This window comes from Crinia signifera, chromosome 4 (genome assembly GCF_055691185.1).
Source record: "Crinia signifera chromosome 4, ASM5569118v1, whole genome shotgun sequence".
NCBI classification, from domain to species: domain Eukaryota; kingdom Metazoa; phylum Chordata; class Amphibia; order Anura; family Myobatrachidae; genus Crinia; species Crinia signifera.
Window position 1 is genome coordinate 130,022,324 of NC_139220.1, and position 20,754 is coordinate 130,043,077.

Consider the following 20,754-nt stretch of genomic DNA (forward strand, 5'->3'; position numbering starts at 1 on the left):
GAAAAAATCTCTCGCCATGCACGGCGAATTTTTCACATTGAATACTGCCCTTTGTGATAATTCACACGGACTGAGTTTTTTGAGAACACCACTAGCACTAATTCTGCAGTTTCACTTTTTCTCTGTTACATGTTACAGGCTGTGTTTGAAAAATGGCAGTTAGGAAGTTACTATTGTAAAGCGCAACGGAATCTGCTGCGCTATATAAGAAACTGTAAATAAATAAATAAATAAATAAATAAATAAGTGATTGTCTGGGTGTTTATCACTCTATAGCCCTCACATTTATCTCTTTTTAAGGTTTAATACATCTGCCCCTCTATTCCAACTGGTTCCCATTGATAGAGCTACAGTGCCTAGATAGGTTTATGGTGACCTTTTGGGGTAGACCTATTGACACTGTCTATCTCATCATCTACACCCATTCCAACTGGGATAGTACCCACTTTGCATCAGCACTTAAATACTAACTTTCACATTTAACCATACTGTATAAAATTCTTAATCTGCAGAATAGCAGCAGAAGCAGATTTTCCAGATCTTATAGTAAGTATATTAAAAACCAAATTGCTTTCTAGCAACCTCTGCTGCTTTGTCAATATATCTCCACCGACCTCTCCACTATACACAGGATCTGCGTCTCTCATCCACATACATTACTAGATTACTAGATCCCATTCACAATTGCAGGACTTTCTTCGAGCAGCATTCACCCTATAGAATGCCTTTCCACGTACATTAAGGCTTTCCTCTAGCCTCTAAACCAGCGGTTCTCAAACTGTGGGTCCTGACCCCAAAGTGGGTCCCAACCTACTCAGCATGGGGTCGCGACTCCATGTTGCTGACCATCAGGCTGATGACCTCAGTCAGTGATTCAAGGAGTCTGATAAGTCTGTTGAATTGTCTGTTATTTTAGACTCCTCCCATCACTTTGTGCCTCCACAATGCTGCCATATAGGTGCTGTCTGCTGACTACACATGTGATGTGATGACCTTCTGCAGTAACTTGCTGGAGTCCTGTCATAATTTTTATTGTCTGATGGGGCCCCAGAGCAAAATAGTTTGAGGACCCCTGCTCTCAACTTTCAAGTGTTACCTAAAAACTCACATTTTCAGGAATAACCTCCAGTAGTAATCATATCTAATTGCATCTTGTAATCTGATGGGACTGCAATGCTATGGAATCCTATCCTTATGTACCCCTCCTATTATCCCTATAGATTGTAAACTTGCGAGCAGGGCCCTCCTACCTTTATGTCGGTTTGTTACTACCAAGTTTGTTTTATTATTGCTTCCAACTGTAAAGCGCAACATAATATGTTGCGCTATATACGAAACTGTAAGTAAATTAATACTTTTGACAGAGTCTTTTGCATCATGACTGCTAAATTTCAAACACAGAGTTTTTGGCTTGGTCCTTAATGCAGAATACCTGACCGAGGATGCAGTGACAATTCCAGCGGCATTCCTTTTACCACTGCAAACTTTGGGCAGCATGACTAAATTGGAAGTGCTCCATGGTGGATCAATAGCCCCCAAAGACCCCGCTGTTTGCACTTGGGGTCTGCAGGGATTATTGCTACACCCCTGAAGATACTTGTGTGTGGTCCCAATGTACCTGTCTCCATTGTAAATGTCCCTCCCATTTTAGGAGGGACGTATTTACTTGTGGTTATTTATTGGGTACTCTTTACCTAGAACGGCGCCCAAGATTTGGATCTTGGGCATCGCAAGGTAAAAAATTGCGTCGGCCCAAATAGCCACCCTCAAGTGTGAAATGGCCCCCCCAATTGTTAACGCCACCCCACGATCAATGTCAACCCGAAGTGTGGCGAGCGCAGCGAGCCTGCGAGGGGCGGCGGTACGTGTCCTCCGACTTTTTCATACCCCCACTATCCACGTCGGCGTGGAGTTGAGAATAGAAAGTGTGGCGAGCGCAGCGAGCCACCAGCGAGTGCAGCGAGCGGACGCAGATACCTTCACAGGTATCCGCGTCCCCTCGCGGGCTCCACAGTTATCCGCTGCGCTCGCCACACTTTCTATTCTCAACTCTACGCCGACGTGGATAGTGGGGGTATAAAAAGGTCGGAGGACACGTACCGCTGCGCTCGCCACGCTTCGGGTTGATGTTGATCGTGGGGTGGCGTTAACAATTGGGGGGGCCATTTCACACTTGAGGGTGGCTATTTGGGCCCTGTGGGCCATTTAACATTGTTCCCTATGTAAAATCAGGTCAATTGGGCCATTTAACATTGTTCCCTATGTAAAATTGCGGTAATCGCGTCGGTCGCATCGCATGCGATGCGACCGACGCGATTTACATTTTAACATGTATTTCTATGTGAAATCGCGGGCATCGCATCGGTCGCATCGCATGCCATTATAATGGCATGCGATGTACATGCGATGCCGGCGATGGGCGCCGTTCTAGGTAAAGAGTACCATTTATTGGTATCTATTGTGGTTGTATTGCTGGTATTATGCCCAGGCTTATTTTAGATAATTAAAATTGTTTGTAAAGACAATCCCTCTACCAACTTTAGACTTTATTCATCCATTAATGAGAGTGCAGGGAGGGTGCCTTAAACCTTTCTGATGGGGGGACATGGATGGTTTATAGTTACAGCACTGGAATTACTACCACAACGTTCACTGCTGTTCTCTTTATTGTCTACTGAATTTGGTCAATGGGATCAAATGGAGGGTACCATGATGTCTAAAGGCCCCCATACATTAGGCCAACTTGTCCTAGGGACAAGTCGGACCCAATTTACCTGCGAGCCGCCCGGCAGCTCCCCGGGAGGCTCACATACAATTTGGCACTTGATGTGCCATTTTTTACATGGGATAAATCGCATGCGATATCAAGGTTACAAACCTTGATATTGAATGGTAAACAGCATTTTTCTTCCTTATTTAAAAACAGACTGGTCTGACAGCAGTCATTGCTGGTATACCATGATATATCGCAATCCGCAAACGCAGGTAAAGTTATCGCACCTATCCCGTTTATTGACCTATTCTATTAGAAAATTGTGATAACAGGTGACCTAATATGTATTAACCAGTGAAAAGTGCAGTAGAAAATAGGGAAATCAGCCTGTACCCCCCAAAATGGCAAATTAACATAGGATATCAAGTATATAAGAGGGCATAATTTAAAAAAATTGTCAACTGGGTGAAATATGTTTTTTTTTAAACAGTGAAAAAAAACAAGGCGGGGAGACTCCTAGCGAGGAAACTGAGGGGGAGGAGAGCTAAAAATAGGGTCGACCTCCTGATCAACTCCAAGGGAGCTAGAATAATCGACCCTTTTCAGATTGCGGACACCTTCGCAGACTACTATGCTAAATTATATAACTTGAACTCCGACACTCTCCAGCCGACGAACGAAGGGATCACCTCCTTTCTTGACAGTATTAGTTTGCCAGAGCTGGATTCCGAGGTGGGGCAGGCTCTCAACTTGCCCTGGTCCAAAATAGAGGTAGAAACCGCCATCGACGGGTTACCCAAGGATAAGGCCCCCGGCCCAGACGGCTACCCCACTAACTTCTATAAATGCTTCAAATATGAACTGAGCCCGCTATTGACCAGCGTCTTCAACGAGGCTTCCCAGTCGGGAGTATTCCCCAGAGAAATGTTAGAGGCCCGGATTGTGACCATCCCTAAGCCCGGTAAACCGCCCACCTCGGTCCAAAACTATAGACCTATTGCACTACTAAATACGGACTTAAAACTATACGCCAAGCTGCTGGCAAACAGACTGGCCCCCCTCCTCCCATTTCTGGTGGGGGGGGACCAGGTGGGCTTTGTGCCGGGGAGACAGGCCCCGGACAACACCCGTAGAGTGTTCAATGTGCTGGAGAGGTGCGATCGGACTAAATCCCCCCTATTGCTGCTGTCACTAGACGCCGAGAAGGCGTTTGACCGACTTCATTGGGGCTATTTTAAAGAAGTGCTGAAGCGCTTTGGTGTGGGAGGCAGATTCCTGGACTCAATATTTGCCCTTTACTCCCACCCGTCTGCGAGGGTGTTCGTTAATGGCTGCCTCTCTTCCAGTTTCCCAATATCCAACGGTACCAGACAGGGGTGCCCCCTCTCCCCGTTAATCTTTGTCCTCGCGATGGAGCCCCTAGCAACTAAAATCAGAACAGATGACCACATCCTAGGCCCGCAGATTGGGACAACCTCCCACAAGATCTGCCTATTCGCAGACGATGTCCTTTTATGCCTTCTGCAACCGGAGAAATCCCTACCAGCGGTACATAAAGTATTAGATGCTTACTCCGCGGTCTCTTACTATAAATTGAACACAAACAAAACAGAAGCCCTACCGGTAAACATCCCTTTAGCCACTGTAGCTCGTCTTAAAGATGCATATCGGTACGCCTGGCAGGAGAGAGCCATCAAATATTTAGGGGTACAGGTCGCAAGAGACGCCCACGTAATAGAGTGTAATTTTAACCCGCTCATAAACTCCTTTCAAAAACTTATTAAGGAATGGTCCCTTCATGAAATTTCATGGCTGGGCAGACTGGCGGCGTCCAAAATGATTCTGCTCCCTAAGCTCCTATACCTATTTTGCGCGATCCCCAGAAACCTTCCCAAGTCGCTACTCTGTAAACTTAACGCACTATTTACTAAATATATATGGAAGGGGTCAAAACCGAGAGTATCAAGGAAAACCATGGCTCTACCTAAGAATCTGGGAGGAGCAGGATACCCCGATCTAGAAACATACCGACAGGCCTGTCTCCTCAGTCAAGCCGGGGACTGGTTTAACTCTCAGAACCCAAAACCCTGGGTTTTAATCGAACAAACCATGGCGAACCAGTTCCCTCTTACTGACATGTTCTGGCTTCCCATTAAAAACATCCCCGGAAAGCCGGAGCTTTGTATGGCCACTAGGGCGACACTGGAGGTGTGGGCCAGAATTTCAGGATATGTGGGAGAGATTGCCCTTCCAAGCACCAACCTCTCCCTCCCAGCTATTGCAAAAACGATCCCCAACCTAAATTTGGATGTATGGATTAAAGCTGGCATTACTGATCTGGGACATTTGGTCCAAGGGGGATCTCTGATACAATTCTCAGAGCTGCGGGAGAGGTTTGGGCTTCCCAAGAGCGATTTCTTCAAGTATTTACAAATTAGACACTGGTTATCCGCCCTAAAGGAGGGCACGGACCCCTTCCTGCCAGCCCCCACTCTTATCGCCTCCAGATTACAGAATGGCTCAAATAAAGGGGGAATTTCCAGATGGTATAATCACCTGATAGCATCATCGAAACAAGGGAAACTCTCCGCCCAGCTTAAGTGGGAGTCTGACCTTAATATCACACTAGACGAGGAAACTTGGGATTCTATCCTATACTCAGGGTTCAAAATGTCCAAATGTCTACTACATTCAGAGATGTTTTTTAAGTTGTGCCATAGGGCCTATTTCACCCCCCTTCGCCTCCACGCTATTTGGCCAGAGGTCTCGCAATTATGCTGGAGAGGATGCGGGGATACTGGGTCTATCCTCCACATATTCTGGCAATGCCCCCTCATTAGGCCCTTCTGGGAGGAAATATCCTCCCTGATCGGGAAAGTAATGAAGTACACGATCCAGCTAGAACCCATTACAGCATTGCTCCATTACACCAGTGTGGTTACGGGAGGTGACCTCTACATCCTAAAACATATCTTGATTGCAGCGAAAGCCGCTATAGGGCTCCTATGGAAATCGGCAGAAACCCCTTCGATACGAGGCGTCATCAACAAGGTGCACACACATTTTCTTTACGAGACGGCAAATATACGCTACTCCTCGTCAGCCTCCTCAATACACCTGAAATGGCTTAAATGGATGGACTTTAGAGAATCCCAGGGTCTACCAGTTTGCTCTAGCGTAGCTTGGGACGATACCGCATTTCACTCCCCACCCCTCCTGCCAAACTGCTAACATGCACATGCTTACAATTTATAATGTACCTTGCAATGTCCCCAACCTGTGCTTATATATACCCTTCCCGCCCCCTTTTGTGTCCGTCTCCCCCCACTCTGCTCCTCATCTTTCTCCTGCTCCCTCTCTCCCTCCCTCTATCTTCACTAGACTTCCCTTTTTCACTGTTATTCTAACTGTAATTTTTTTGGGGCGCAGTTTCATTTAACTAGTATTTAATAGAGTGTAAGACAGACAGTTGTATTAGTGGAACTAATGTTTAATAATTCTATGTTGGATTCACTGTTTTACCTCTGTTCCCGATATGTACATGTCTATTCTTTGCTGACCCAATAAAAATTGAATATTTAAAAAAATGGTACTCTTTACTTAGAAGGGCGCCCACGATTTTGATCGTGGGCATCGTTAGTAAAAAATCTCGGGCATTTCGGGCATTGAATGCACTAAAAAATCGGGTGCGATCAACCGACGAGATGCCCGAGATTTCCCATAGGGAACAATGTTAAATGTCTCAATTGACCCAATTTTCCTGTTCAATGCCTCAATTGACCCGATTTTTCCATAGGAAACAATGTTAAATGGGCCACAGAGGCCAAATAGGCACCCTGAAGTGTATAATGGCCACCCGAATTGTTAACGCCACCCCACGATCAACGTCAACCCGATGCATGGCGAGCGCAGCGAGCCCGCGAGGGGCGGCGGTACGCGTCCTACGACCTTTTCATACCCCCACTATCCACGTCGGCGTGGAGTTGAGAATAGAAAGTGTGGTGAGCGCAGCGAGCCACCGAGCCCGAAGCGTGGCGAGCGCACGCGGACAACTGTGAAGCCCGCGAGGGGACACGGATACCTGTGAAGGTATCCGCGTCCCCTCGCGGGGCTCGCTGCGCTCGCCACGCTTCGGGCTCGGTGGCTCGCTGCGCTCGCCACACTTTCTATTCTCAACTCCACGCCGACGTGGATAGTGGGGGTATGAAAAGGTCGTAGGACGCGTACCGCCGCCCCTTGCGGGCTCGCTGCGCTCGCCACGCTTCGGGTTGACGTTGATCGTGGGGTGGCGTTAACAATTCGGGTGGCCATTATTCACTTCAGGGTGCCTATTTGGCCTCTGTGGCCCATTTAACATTGTTTCCTATGGAAAAATTGGGTCAATTGAGGCATTGAACAGGAAAATCGGGTCAATTGAGACATTTAACATTGTTCCCTATGGGAAATCTCGGGCATCTCGTCTGTCGCATCGCACCTGATTTTTTAGTGCATTCAATGCCCGAGATGGCCGAGATGGGCGCCCTTCTAAGTAAAGAGTACCAAAAAAATAAACAGTGAAAAAAGCTAAAAAGCAAGTTTTGTGTAAAAAAAATAAAAAAAAAACTTTCATAATGATGGGTGTAAGTATGTATTTGGGTCAATTAAAGGCACTTTCCAAAACCTTGCAAAAGAAACCAATTGTTCTCACCTGCAAGCCTAAAAAACACTGGGCCCACTCATAAAGCACACCAATATACCTGTCCCATATATTCTATTGCCATTTCCATCACTTGTCAGTTTTGGGGTGAAAAAGTGCAAACTCAGTATAGGCTAATTAAAATAAATATAAAATGTCAAAGTGCCTTATTAGTCATAAAGGTGGATGGTCTGTACAAAATCCAAACATTTTTATACAAAAATAAGGATTTACCCCAAACTACTCAGAGTTGGTGAAGAGAAATTCATGATAGACCCTATGGAGATATATATCATGCAAGCAACTGGATAGCTGCGATGAAGCGGATTGCAAAATAAGCAGAGTTTTGGAAATGTCTGAGGTATTTTTGGCGGAAATGAGTTATCGCAGCTAATTGGATACCCCCATTGTGAAAGTTTTGCCCATTGTTTCCCTTTCTTATTACAAGGATTAAAAGACCATGGGTGACATTCTATGGGATGAGAATTTTTCGCACTTTCAAAATCGCCCATTATCGCACTTTTTTAATATCGCATTTTTGCTGCGAATTCGCATATTTAATGAGGTGCGAATTCTGGAATGAAAAGTGCGATTAGGTGCGATAATGTGCGAATTTTAGGCATGAAAATGTGCGAATTTTAGGCATGAAAATGTGCGAATTTAAGGAAATTCATAAAAAAAAAAAAAAAATGGCGTGGGGTCCCCCCTCCTGAGCATAACCAGCCCCGGGCTCATTGAGCTGGGGTTGGTTCCAAAAATACGGGGGACAAAAAGCATAGGGGTCCCCCGTATTTCTGAAACCAGCCCCGGACTCTTGGACCGGTGCTGGTTTCAAAATACGGGGGACCCCCAGATTTTTTGTCCCCCGTATTTTTGGAACCAGGACCGGTCCAAAAGTCCGGGGCTGGTTTCAGAAATACGGGGGACCCCTATGCTTTTTGTCCCCCGTATTTTTGGAACCAGCCCTGGCTCAATGAGCCCGGGGCTGGTTATGCTCAGGAGGGGGGACCCCACGCAATTTTTTTTGTCAAAAAACACTTTTCCACATTTTTTAACACAGGGCCATGCACAGATCTCTATGATCTGTGCAGGGTTCTGGCCAAATCGCATATCAGAACCTGGTCTGATTTTTTTGAGATTTTTAGACACATTTTTCAAATTCGCATCTCATTAAATATGCGAATTGTATACTTTTCAATGTGAAAACATCTGGATGCGAGTTCTGGCGAAAACTAAAAATCGCATTTCTAAAAAGTGCGATTTCGCGGCAAAACCGCACTTTTTGCTGATTTTCGCATCTCATTAAATATGCGAATTCGGGAAAAAGTGCGAAAACGGCCGTTTTTGCGATAAAATTCGCCAAAGTCAGATTATCTCATCCCATAGAATGTCACCCCATTAGTCAATGAACAATAGATTTGTACTTCACTGAATTGTTGGTGAGAAGAAGGGAAACTTCTTCAATCTTGTACTAAGTTATTCCTTGCCTGCAGTGACTTTTAAACATTGTGTCCATCTTTCCCCAAACAGAAAAGCTTCTAAATTGTAAGACAACCTATCCAGTGTCGGACTGGGGCATGAAGGGCCCACCAGGGAAATGCACTCATAGGGGCCCACCAAGGTGTGTTGTCTTTTTGAAGGGGTGTGACCACCTGACTATGGGCCTTATTTTGGTTCATTCTTTCTGACAAAATCCTTCTTAGATTGACAAAACCATGTGCATTGCAGGGGGGACAGATGTAACATGTGCAGAGAGAATTAGATTTGGGTGAGTTATTTTGTTTCTGTGCAGGAAAAATACTGACTGCTTTATTTTTACACTGCAATATAGATCTCACTTTGAAGTAAAACCCCACCCAAATCTAATTCTCTCTGCACATGTTACATCTGCCCCCCCTGCAGTGCACATGGTTTTGTCCATCTAAGAAGGATTTTGTAAGAAAGAATGAACCAAAATAAGGCCCTATGTGATTTTGAGGCAATTTCATCCGATTTAGTCACTTTGGGCCAATAAGCAGGCGAAATCGGCCCAAAATCGCAAGTGTGTAACAACTGATCTGTAAGTCCTCCACCCTGATAATATTGCACATAGGTTCCACAGATAATAATACATCAAATAGCCCCCCTAAATAATACAGCAAATAGGTCCCCACACATATAATACAGCACAAGGATCCTCCCCAACTAGATAATAGTACAGCACATAGCCCCCCCCCCCCCCCAAATATAATACAGCACATGGATCCTCCCCACCCAGATAATAGTACAGCACATAGCCCCCCACATATAATATAGCACATGGGTCCTCCCCACACAGATAATAGTACAGCACATAACTCCCCACACTGATAATAGTACAGCACATAACCTCCCCACAAATAATACAGCACATGGGTCCTCCCCACCCAGCACATAGCCCAGCCCCCCCCCCCCCCCCCATATAATACATTACATAGGTCCCCCCAGCGGGGTACTGGATGCGGCAGGAATAGCTGACAAGCTGCTCAGAGTTAAGCAGCTTGTCAGCTCTTCCAGTTACATCCAGTCCCCTGCCGCACACACAGCCCGCTCACCTCTTCTGCTGAGAGTGTCAGAGCTGTCAGTAACATCCCGTCCCGTCCCCCAGCTCTCAGCAGACCAGACACGGGACTTACACAATGCGGCGTGGGGCGGCAGGAGGACGGCTTTTGAAATACTGTAGAAGCCACTAGTGATTGGCTGCCGGGTGGCCACTGGGTTCCGGCGGCCAATGCAGTGATTGGCTCACAGGCGGCAGCTCAGCGCGTCCCCGGGGGACCCCTCCAGTTTATGAAACTGAGTCCCCGGGGACCAATGTGGAGTAAAATATGCACGCTATAGCGCGTTTTTTGCGAACCCTGCAGCGGTGCAGCGCAGCCACGCCCACATACAAAATCTATGAATCGGTAGGGCCCACCGGAGATTTCCCCAGCTCCCTGCTGGGCCAGTCTGAGCCTGAACCTATCTACTCAAATCAGGACACTTTTGTGTATATTGATGCCAAAATGAGGGAGATTTGGGAATTAGGACCACTTATCTCTGGATTTTTCAATCTGTTCAATATGGTGATGGGTTATATTGTATAGAAATCACTGGACAAGAACTAGGGTACATCATTTAACATAAAGATGCATGATAGAACCCACCCTATATGCTGGCTCAGCTAAGCTTTTTATAGTGCAAGGAGATATTGCCTGGTGATCACATGTATGGTATCCAGGGGCCTCACAGAAAATGGGGGTTATTCTGATTCACTCGGAAAGGCACAATCACTCTCTAATGGACAAAATTATGTGCACTGCAGGTGGCGCTGATGTAACATATGTAGAGAGAGTTAGATTTGGGTGTTTTATTGTTTCTGTGCAGGGAAAATACTGGCTGCTTTATTTTTACACTGCAATATAGATATCAGTTTGAAGTACACCCCCCCACCCAAATCTAACTCTCTCTGCACATGGTTTTGTCCATAAGAGAGTGATTGTGCCTTTCCGAGTGAATCAGAATAACTCCCAATGTTCAGATCGACAGTCAATATGTTGACACCTAAAGGTCGACATTCACTAGGTTGGGATTGATAAAAAGTTGACATGAAAAAAAGGTTGACAAAATCAAAGTCAACATGCCAATTGTCGACACATGAAAAGGTTGCCCTTTGTTTTTCGCAATTTTTTTCAATATTTTATACTTTTCTACACTTTACCTACCACCCGCGTGGACTTCGATTGGGAATGGTAAAATGTGCTGAGCACAATGATAGCCATACTCGCCTACCTGACCCACTCCATGAGGGAGAAAATGCTCTGTTCCTGGACTTCCCTGGTAATGTATGATTGCCGGCACCTGTGGAGCAGGTGTACCACATTCACACTGAAAGCAAATTACCAGGTCAAGCATTTGAACCTGGTAATTTGAAAAAAAAAAAAAACAGTGAATCAAGCAAGGTCAAAGACACAGGAATGTTCACCCGGGTTGACACTTTCACACAAGAAAAGGTCCTGTGTTGAAAGGCTTTTCAGTGTGAACTGTGTCAGACTAGAACCATTGAAATGCTGGGTAAAGGTATTAAAAAGCAAAAGTAGTATTATTGAAAAAAAAAAAAGGAAAAGAAATGATAACATAACTGAATAAAACACATCAGAGATGAATACTTCTTTATAAACAGAATAGCACACTTCTTTTCCACCAAAATCCCGGATTTGGAACACGGTTTCAATCCAGGTCGGAACTGGGATTTTTCCAGTTTACACTGTGGTGTCGACCCGCAGTGTCAATGGGGGCGGCGCTTGGAGATGACATCATTTCCAAGCGCCGGGACTGCCAATCGCCCCGCCGGGACCCCTGCGCTGGGGGCAAGTCCAGCTCCAACATAAGCTGCTGGGCTGCCTCCAGCCTCCGTGCACCGCTAGCTCCCGCACAAAGGCATCCAATCACCTCCTTCCTGCCTCCGCTGCTGTCAGCACAGTACAGCAGACAGCAGCAGAGGCTGTGTGCGCCTCCCACCAAAACTCCAAACTGACCGCAAGGTGCTGTGGTCACGAGGTTGGGCTCCCCCATTGCTGTAAACTGGAGCCGAGTCAGATGATCCGGCATACCCGTTTACACTGCCCCACACCCAGGTCCTCTCATACTCCTTTCACACCAGCCTAAATTCCCGGGTTGGGTCCGGGAACAACCTGGTACTAGTGCTGGTGTGAAAGGTTCCAGGGACAAATTCCCGGGTTAATTTGCTGGCAAATCAACCCTGCTAGGTAGCAGGGTTACTCCAGGGTCGTTCCCGGACTACTGGCTGGTGTGAAAGGTGCAGGGACATGTCCCTGCTTCCCGTGTTGCCTCTGCTAATGCTGATTTGCTAGCAGGGCAACTTCCTGTTGTGGTGGACACTCACAGAGGCAGCATACAGCGTGCAGGGAGACACTGTGCACGTTCTGTGACACCACAGGCCCCAGAAGTGCGTTTTAACCCCTGACAGCCTGAAAGCCAAGAATGTCTGCATTGGTAATCACACAGCATACAAGAAGACACTGTGCAAGCTCTGTGGCACAACATACCCCAGCAGTGCTATTTCACCCCTGAAAGCCTGCAATGTCTGTAAAGACCGGCCCTCCCTTTCTCCCTTTACCTCTCTCCCTAATTACCTCATCTTTGTGGGCCAAAAAACGGCCATTTTCAATGATATTCTCATAGAATTGCAGGGTCATCCCGGGTTCAGTGTGAAAGGCGCCGACCCGGGTTGTCCCTGCTTCAAAAACATGTGTGAATGGGTCCCAACCCGGAAATGTCCCTGTTTGTCCCTGGAATTTAATTCCCGGGTTGGTCTTTGCATTTTAGGATTGTCAGGATTTGCGGGGAAATAGACCCGGGTTTTTTTTCCATGTACCCCTTTGACACCGACATTGACCCAGGTCCACTAGTCAAAAACCCGGGTTTTTGCCTCTGTGTAAAAGGATTAGAAACTCAGGAATTTTAAGCTTATATGACACTAGGTTTATTTAAATTTAATTAAAAGCAGGAATATTCCCATAGAAAAAAATTGAAAGTTTTTACTGTTACATCAAAGAGGAAAAAAGAAATATCCCCAATATGTCACTCAGTACTTCACTACAACTGCACAGTATTAATTACAAAAACTGGCAGTATTCCCACATCTATTATGGATGATGCCTTGTGAAGGAACATGCTGCCTGGCCTTGTAATAAGTGTAATTGCATATACACTGCAAGACTGCATATTAGAATTCAAAATACTACCGATTCTTATTATTTCCACCCTGATTAACAGTAACCATACAATAAAACTGCACAAGTTCCAAATAACTGAGTTAAAGCAAACTCATTCTAATCAAGCTCTCTTTGGTACTGATCAGTTGTTGTCTGGAAATGGTCTAAATATGGATGATGACCATGATCTACTGCATGCTTGTTTCTATATAGGTGCTATTTAATTGATTATTACACTTCTGATAAGCAGGGAACCATACAGCTAGTTTAGTCCAATTTCAGTACATCTGAGAAATAAAATTGCATTATTTAAGCCCCTTGGGGATACATTTGCTATATGGCAACTTTTTCCGGGTGTGGTATAGGGGTCCGACAATCAGGATCCCGACAGTCATTATCCCGATGTCAGGATCCCGACAGTCATTATCCCGATGTCGGGATCCCGACTGGCCGGACCCAGACAGCATGGTGAGCGCAACTAAGCCCCTTGCGCTCGCCACGCTGCGGGTACGCGAGCCAACTATTCTATTCTTTCTCTATGGGGGTTGTGGACCCCCCACGAGGGAAAATAGCCAACGGCCGTCGGGAACCCGGCTGTCAGTGTTTTCACAGTCGGGATCCCGATGTCGGGTGAATGCCTGTCGAAATCCCGACTGTCGGGACCCGGTCCGGCACCCCTTTTTCCCTTTGTTTTTACTTGGCCAAAGGGGTACATTTTCTGCTCCTTCTTCTGGATGTGCTTTAGCAAGAAATTTATACTAGCAATGCTAGTTTATGCAAAACATGTCATGTACTGCTTAATCACACTGACAAGCTGTACACATTAACACAACTTTGCTGAATTATAGTGAACAAAGAACACCTTTTTGTTCCGCACAGGATTCCTACCCCAATAGTTCCGAGATTTCAGTAATTTTGGGGTTTAGATATAGATTTAACCAACTTCATATATACATTTTATTTGTGATGAATGTAAGTGGTTTCATCACCCTGAAAAATTCAGTGGTTGGTGGTGCTCCCAGAGTCAGAAAACAGATGTATTTACAAACAGAAAAAGAAGACTCTTTTTTGGGGCACTGGTCGTGAGTGCCCAAAAAAAGAGTCTGAATTATTGTGAGAATGGTGTCCTCATATTTTACTCTGGCCCAACGTGTCCACAAAGCATCTTATATTGCAATGTCACATTTGCATGGGTGGATATTATTTATTTAATCACCGCCTATGAGCCACCTACAATTACTCCCTATTAGCACAGCTCATCACTGGAAGATACAGATGCTGTGTATAGCAACACATATCAGACAGTCCTCATAGTGCAGGCATATGTTCAGTAGCAAGTATCCACCAAATTATGGTTTGGATGACCAGGACTAAAGGGCAGTACAGGATGGCCATAGTGTGCCCAGCAGATGTTGCCAAATACAAGCTTGACTTAACCATTTTAGGGTACTTTCTCCTTTTTGTGGCCACAGCTGACGCCAGTTACGTTAGCCGCTTTCAGAATAGCATTATCTTTCGCTTGCCACGCTTCGCTCACCATAACTTTACTAAAGGTAATAGATGGTGGCGTGGATCCAGGGTGGTGCAGGCTATGCTACATAAGTTCCGTAACGTAAGCTGTGGGCGCAAAAGATGAAGAAGTACCCATTTTAGTTATCAACTGTTAATTAACATCTCTAGGAATATGACAGTATGAGAAAATGGTATTTCCCAATAAGAGATATGTATGCACACATATAAATGTAGACAAAATAACAAAATGATCTAGCACTACCCCTATGCCACGGGGTAGCAGCCCTGAGCTCACACCGTGTATCAGTCAGGGTGGCTGCAGGTGGAGCTCAAACATGTCCACACTTGAGACAGGTACAGCAGCCGCTGCTGGGGACTCCCCAGCAGCGGCTGCTGTACCTGTGCTGCCCACATCAGGCCATTGCTGCTGACTAATGCCCCGGCACCAGCCAGTGTTATGTATGGCCAGGCCCGGCCATACATAACACTGGCTGGTGCCGGGGCATTAGTCAGCTCACTATTAGCGCGGGTCAAACTACTTTCATGAACTTTAAGTACAGTAATATGAGCATCAGCATTGACACATGTGTGCGGTGCCCGGCTCCCCGCGTCAGCAGCAGCTGCCTGGGGCACGATGACAGCATGCAGGGGGACATGTGATGCCATGACGGCTGCTGCCGTGCCACCTACGGAAGCTCCAGAACAGGGGGTAAGGCGGCGGCAGCGGCTGCGATCAGCATCAGATGGAGGTGCGGTCGCCTCTCTACCCCACACACATGATGAGCAGCCGCACCAGCATCCCGGCGCTCTTACCTGCTGTAGGCAGAGTCAGCAGGAGGCAGACCAGCAATGGGCGCAGCATGGGTCCCGGCTACCTGCAACACTTTGCTGTCAGTGTCTCCTGGGATAGCAGCCCGTCTTCTGCTTCACCTTTACTTTGCGCCCTCCCCTTTCAGCGGTCTCTCTTATGTCAGGCTGCTGCTGCTGCGGTGACAGGCATGCCGCCTGCGGGGGATGTCGGGAAATTCCTGTGCAACCAGCTCCAAATATGAGCATGGAATGAGCCTTGGCAGCTACAACACTAGGGCTTTTCTTTTTTGGCCCAGTATCCGCCTCCTCCTAAGCCACAGGCCCCCTTCATCCAGCACAGTGCACACAGGAGTAATGTCCCCCTGCCAGCCAGCAGCAGCAGCAGCAGTGGAGGCAGGGGAGGGAACTTGGGCGCCCTTTGCACCGGTCTATAGAGAACTTCGGGGATGCATTGGAGCACGACATGGCCGGCCCACAGCACATCCCCCATGTAGCCTGTCAGTGCATCACCTCTCCTGTCACTACAGCATACCCTCCAACATCTGAAGGCAAGAAATCGGTACGCACCCAAAAAGTGGGCGTGGCCACAGGCAAAGGGGGCGTGGTCCCACACCCTTTCCGAATGTGTACTGATATATACAAATTTCATTCTTCCCATATTTACAGTTATTTTACATGCTGTAGATATGGAATCAGGCACCTGGGGCAACATAATTGATTAGCTTATTGTGACCCTAATTAATATCAACATGCATTAAATGCATAAATAAATTAGTTTAATATAAATAAATTACCCTAGTTGTCAATTGAGAGTGATACTAGTGCTGCGGCCGGCCACTCCGAATCCCGCTACAGACGTGGCTCTGCTGCACTGTCCGGCTATATCGGCGGTACATGCACCGGCCGGGCGTCCTTTACCGCGTCATAATGGACAGCGACAACAGCCCTGCGGGAGGAGGTCTGCGAGCCGCGTGCGTGAGCTGCTGCTGTGACAGTGACACACGCTGCTGGCTGCCGTGCCCGGACCGCACAGCAGCGGGTACAGGTTCTTCACTGCTGGGCAGTATTAACTCCTTACACCCCCGCTGGGACCAATCCGACCAGTGGAGCGGCAGCCATGTTAACATCAGAATTATCAGAATTGGGGGAAATCGGTACAATCGGTACATTTATTTTTAGCCGGTACAGACCGTTAAAAAACGGTACTGTACCGGCTAAATCGCTACACTTGGAGGGTATGTTCCAGTCGGAAGCCAGACACTGCCAGATCTGTAGCAGTGCTGCAGCTATGTTTTCTATAGATAGATAGATTAATTACAGGAAAAGTGGCCCTGGGGAGGTGGGGGAACTAATTTCCCTGAGCCACATAATTACCCCTTCCCCATTACACATGCCAGGGCCAGTGGTAGGGTATTTGGCACCCCCCTGTAAACTAATGCTTTTCTGCTAGAATTACTGTGGAGGTTAAACTAGTTCCACATCACCATTACAGGTGTTCGAACTCCTATATATATCACTACTCTAGGGCCTCACTGTTAATAGAGGTCCAATGGAAATAGATAAAGAGAAAGGTGTAGAGGTGCGCTTAGATGTGTTTCACCAACAACAGACTTCTCTTAAAAATAGAATGTGTTTATTCCAAACAATAAAAAGATTTTCATATAAAGTATATAAAATACAGAATACAGCAATTTTCCGGTAAGTATTTTCACATAGGTGTATTGATTCCTGATTTGACCTCAGATGTATATTGGTCTGAGAAACCCTACACGTTTCGTCCCTTAGGGACTTCTTCAGGAGTAATACACCGAGATCTATAAATGTGAAACAATGCCGTAAATGGGTAATGTTTTAATATCCAATGATATCACTTGATATCACTTACACCTTGACAAAGGGGCGTATAATCCCCGAAACGTTGGACCGTTTTGCTGTGACTTAAAATATTTTGAAAAGTTCCCGACTGAGTGCCGCTGTTGTCTCTCTACATTCTATACATATATACATATATATATATATATATATATATATATATATAAATAAATAAAGTCTAATGGGCAGCACCACCGTTGACAAATGGAACGGCTCCGGTGCCTACCCAGACACTCCACTTGGAGTGACCGTAAATACACTCCACAGAGGCAGCACACTGATGAAAAGGAAAACAATCATGCAGTTGAGGAACCTCAACTGCGTGATTGTTTTCCTTTTCATCCGTGTGCTGCCTCTGTGGAGTGTGTGTATATATATATATATATATATATATATATATATATATATATATATATATATATATATATATATGGGATGCAGTCAAAATCCCGAATGGGTCATAATACCGACAAGGACAAAATCCCGACATTTAAAATCCTGACAAGGACAAAATCCCGACATTTAAAATCCCGACAGGGTCAAAATACCGACATATAGAATGTACAGGTGAAACAGTCAACATGACTTTCCATCGACAGGTCGCAAGGACGACATGGGTTTTTCACTGTTTTTTGACCCGACATGTGCCGACAGGCAGTATTTCATGCCCTGGAAAAAGTATTCGCTGGGAATAATCAGGCGCCTAATGGGATTGGAACACGTGCCACCCACCAAAAGGGGTGGCGACAGGTTCCGAACTCTCTGCAAACAGGAGATATTCTGGACTTTTAAAATGGACTGCCTCTTTCCAAGAGGCCTAAACGAAGCAATGGAATTAAACATTGTTTTGTGAACCCTTTTCCATCTCCCCCTCCCCTCTTCCTTCTTTTTCTTTTATTAAATAACGAACTATCTTTTGGAACTTTAACAACAATATAAATATAGATATGAATAATATTAATAATGGAAATGCAGTGTAACAACGAAAAATGAAATATGTAAAATGAAATATGATGTGATCTTTTATTGGGACAGCCCTCTTCTCACGTTTCTCATAAACACAGGATTTTAGGATCATTATTGATAAAATCTTATAAATTAAATAATTATTTTTATGTATGTACACATATTTATTTCTTCTGTATACTTGGGGACTGTTTACCTTGACAAATTTGTTTCATTTATTACCTCTTATTTAAATCATTTATTATTATTTTTGTATTCCCTTGATTGGATACTATTGCTGAATTTTGTAACCATGTGATCGCAGCTGTGGAACGCATAATGCGTTCCACACATTAATATACGTTTTATACATTAGGTCACATGACCTCATTCTCCCCTCCGTCTCTCCTAGGTTGCTTTATACTCGCATTATTGGTTATTGATGTCGCCCACTTTTTATTATTAATTTATTCCAGAAATCCACGCTGGTGTTTTATTTTAAAATCAGAGGTATATTTTCGTTTCTCAATATCATTGCTAATAGCTCTACATCTGAGTCTCATTTCCGGGATCTAGACGGGAGTATGTCTATCCAGCTGCACGGTGGAGCGCATATGCGTTCCAAACACGGAGACTATTCAGCAAACACCAATGCACTTGGCTCCGCTTTCACTTCCGGAGTGCGAGCGGAAGTGCTTCATGTGTGGAATGAATATGCGCTACTTCTGCATAACAAATCTTTAATAAAGTGCGCTATATACAATCGCCTCTATATATGAACAGCCCACCCTCTCCCAGATATATCCATCATAAGGTGAGGCTGTTATCAGTTCACAAACGAACTAGTTTATTGCTATATCCCTCTATTTACCCCGATCATGTGACCAGTCTCAGTCACATGATCGGAGACTACAATGGAGTTTCTAATAGGGATTCCTTATTATCATTACTGTTTTTTCATGTTTCTCATATGAATTTCGTATTTCTATTTTCTTAATGTGTTTTATACTTAGGATATATGTCTGCCTCTATAGTCTTGTATTAATATTCTGCATGGTATATGTATAGGCTATGTTAATTGAACCAACAGGTGTTTTGATTGTTTCATTAAGAATGGTATATATACCTGGCCCAAACCCACAGTCCCCCACACCTTTGATAAAGCTGCAGGACGCAGTGAAACGCGTTAGATGATTGCCCCCCACCTCTGGACCCAGCTGTGACACTCCAGCTCCATTTGGATTCCTTATTTCCTTTTCACTGGACGTTCATTTGGCGGACACCGTGCTATTGATCCACTGGTATACTACATCTAGACCAGCGTGGACTGTCACTCAGCACGGAAGCCACTTCTTCATTGCATTGTTTCCACCTACACCTGGGATATCGCTGCAGACAACTCGGTGGTCTGAACCCCCAAGATCGGCTCCACACCGACACAAGGTCTGCTCCACTTCTAGCGACATTTATTCCTCCAACGGCTGTTCCACAAGCCGTCAACATCGTGAGGACTCCCAGCTTAAAGGATCCATGAAAATTATTGGTAAAGTGCACTTACCCATTTCTTCCATACAAAGTGTCGACACAGCTCAATCCGACGTGTCCATTGAGGCGGGGCATTTATTATTATTTTCATTTTGACTTTCATTCCAATTTACTTTTTTTTCCCCCCCTATACCATTACACCATTATTGTCATTATTGTTTTTATTTATGTTTTTTATATTGTATTTTAATCAACAGTAAAAAATTATTTTCAAAAACTTGTTTCATTCATTGAATTGAGCGCTGCTATTCTCACCTAGTGTGAGACACTTTGCAGTATTTCATGCCCTACCATCCACTAGGGCGTGGTGGGCGAATAAAATAGTGTGCCGAGCGCAGCGAGGCACCGTGCCCGAAGCATTGCGAGCGAAGCGAGGGGCTGCGGTTCACTTCCAACTGTGTCGACATTCGGATCAAAAAACAGTGAAAAAACCCATGTCGACCTTGCAACCTGTCGACAGAAAGTCATGTTGACTGTTTCACCTGTACATTCTATATGTCGGTATTTTGACCCTGTCGGGATTTTAAATGTCGGAATTTTGTCCTTGTCGGGATTTTAAATGTTGGGATTTTGTCCCATTCGGGATTTTGACCATGTCGGGATTTTAACCGTCGAGATTTTATACCGAATCCATATATATCGAGGAGTCTAAGAAGGAGTATGAGCTGGCCAAAAGAAAATGCCAAGAATTTGCTGATACAAATCTGTCTAAGCTTAAAAGTGAAACATCTACAGACTGGATAACCAAATTGAGTGCTGATGTGGATAAGTATAAAGAAGAACTTATCCAATTTAAAAAAAACAAACGCAGTAAGGTCGACCAGGATTACGAATGCCAAAGGGTGTATGGTTGGTTGACAGGGGCTCCATCTGCCATTGAAGAACGGCAGGGGCCTAGACGTAGAGCATACCGACACCGACCCAGATACACGGCAGATTCGGCTACC

At 45.3% G+C, this 20,754-nt stretch overlaps 1 protein-coding gene across 2 annotated transcripts in view; it reads right to left on the minus strand.

The window, feature by feature from the left end:
• Nucleotides 1-15,910, minus strand: part of MSRB3 (methionine sulfoxide reductase B3) — a 99,039-nt gene extending 83,129 nt beyond the window's left edge. Inside the window, exon 1 of one of the 2 annotated variants that reach the window (XM_083182453.1) lies at nt 15,449-15,910. Coding sequence is in view for 1 of the 2 variants with exons in the window: in XM_083182454.1 (XP_083038580.1) it covers nt 15,449-15,497 (49 nt within the window). In the remaining variant the exon portion in view is untranslated. The remainder of the gene's footprint in view (nt 1-15,448) is intronic. The other variant, XM_083182454.1, reaches the window with a different exon arrangement.
• Nucleotides 15,911-20,754: the final 4,844 nt, after the last annotated feature.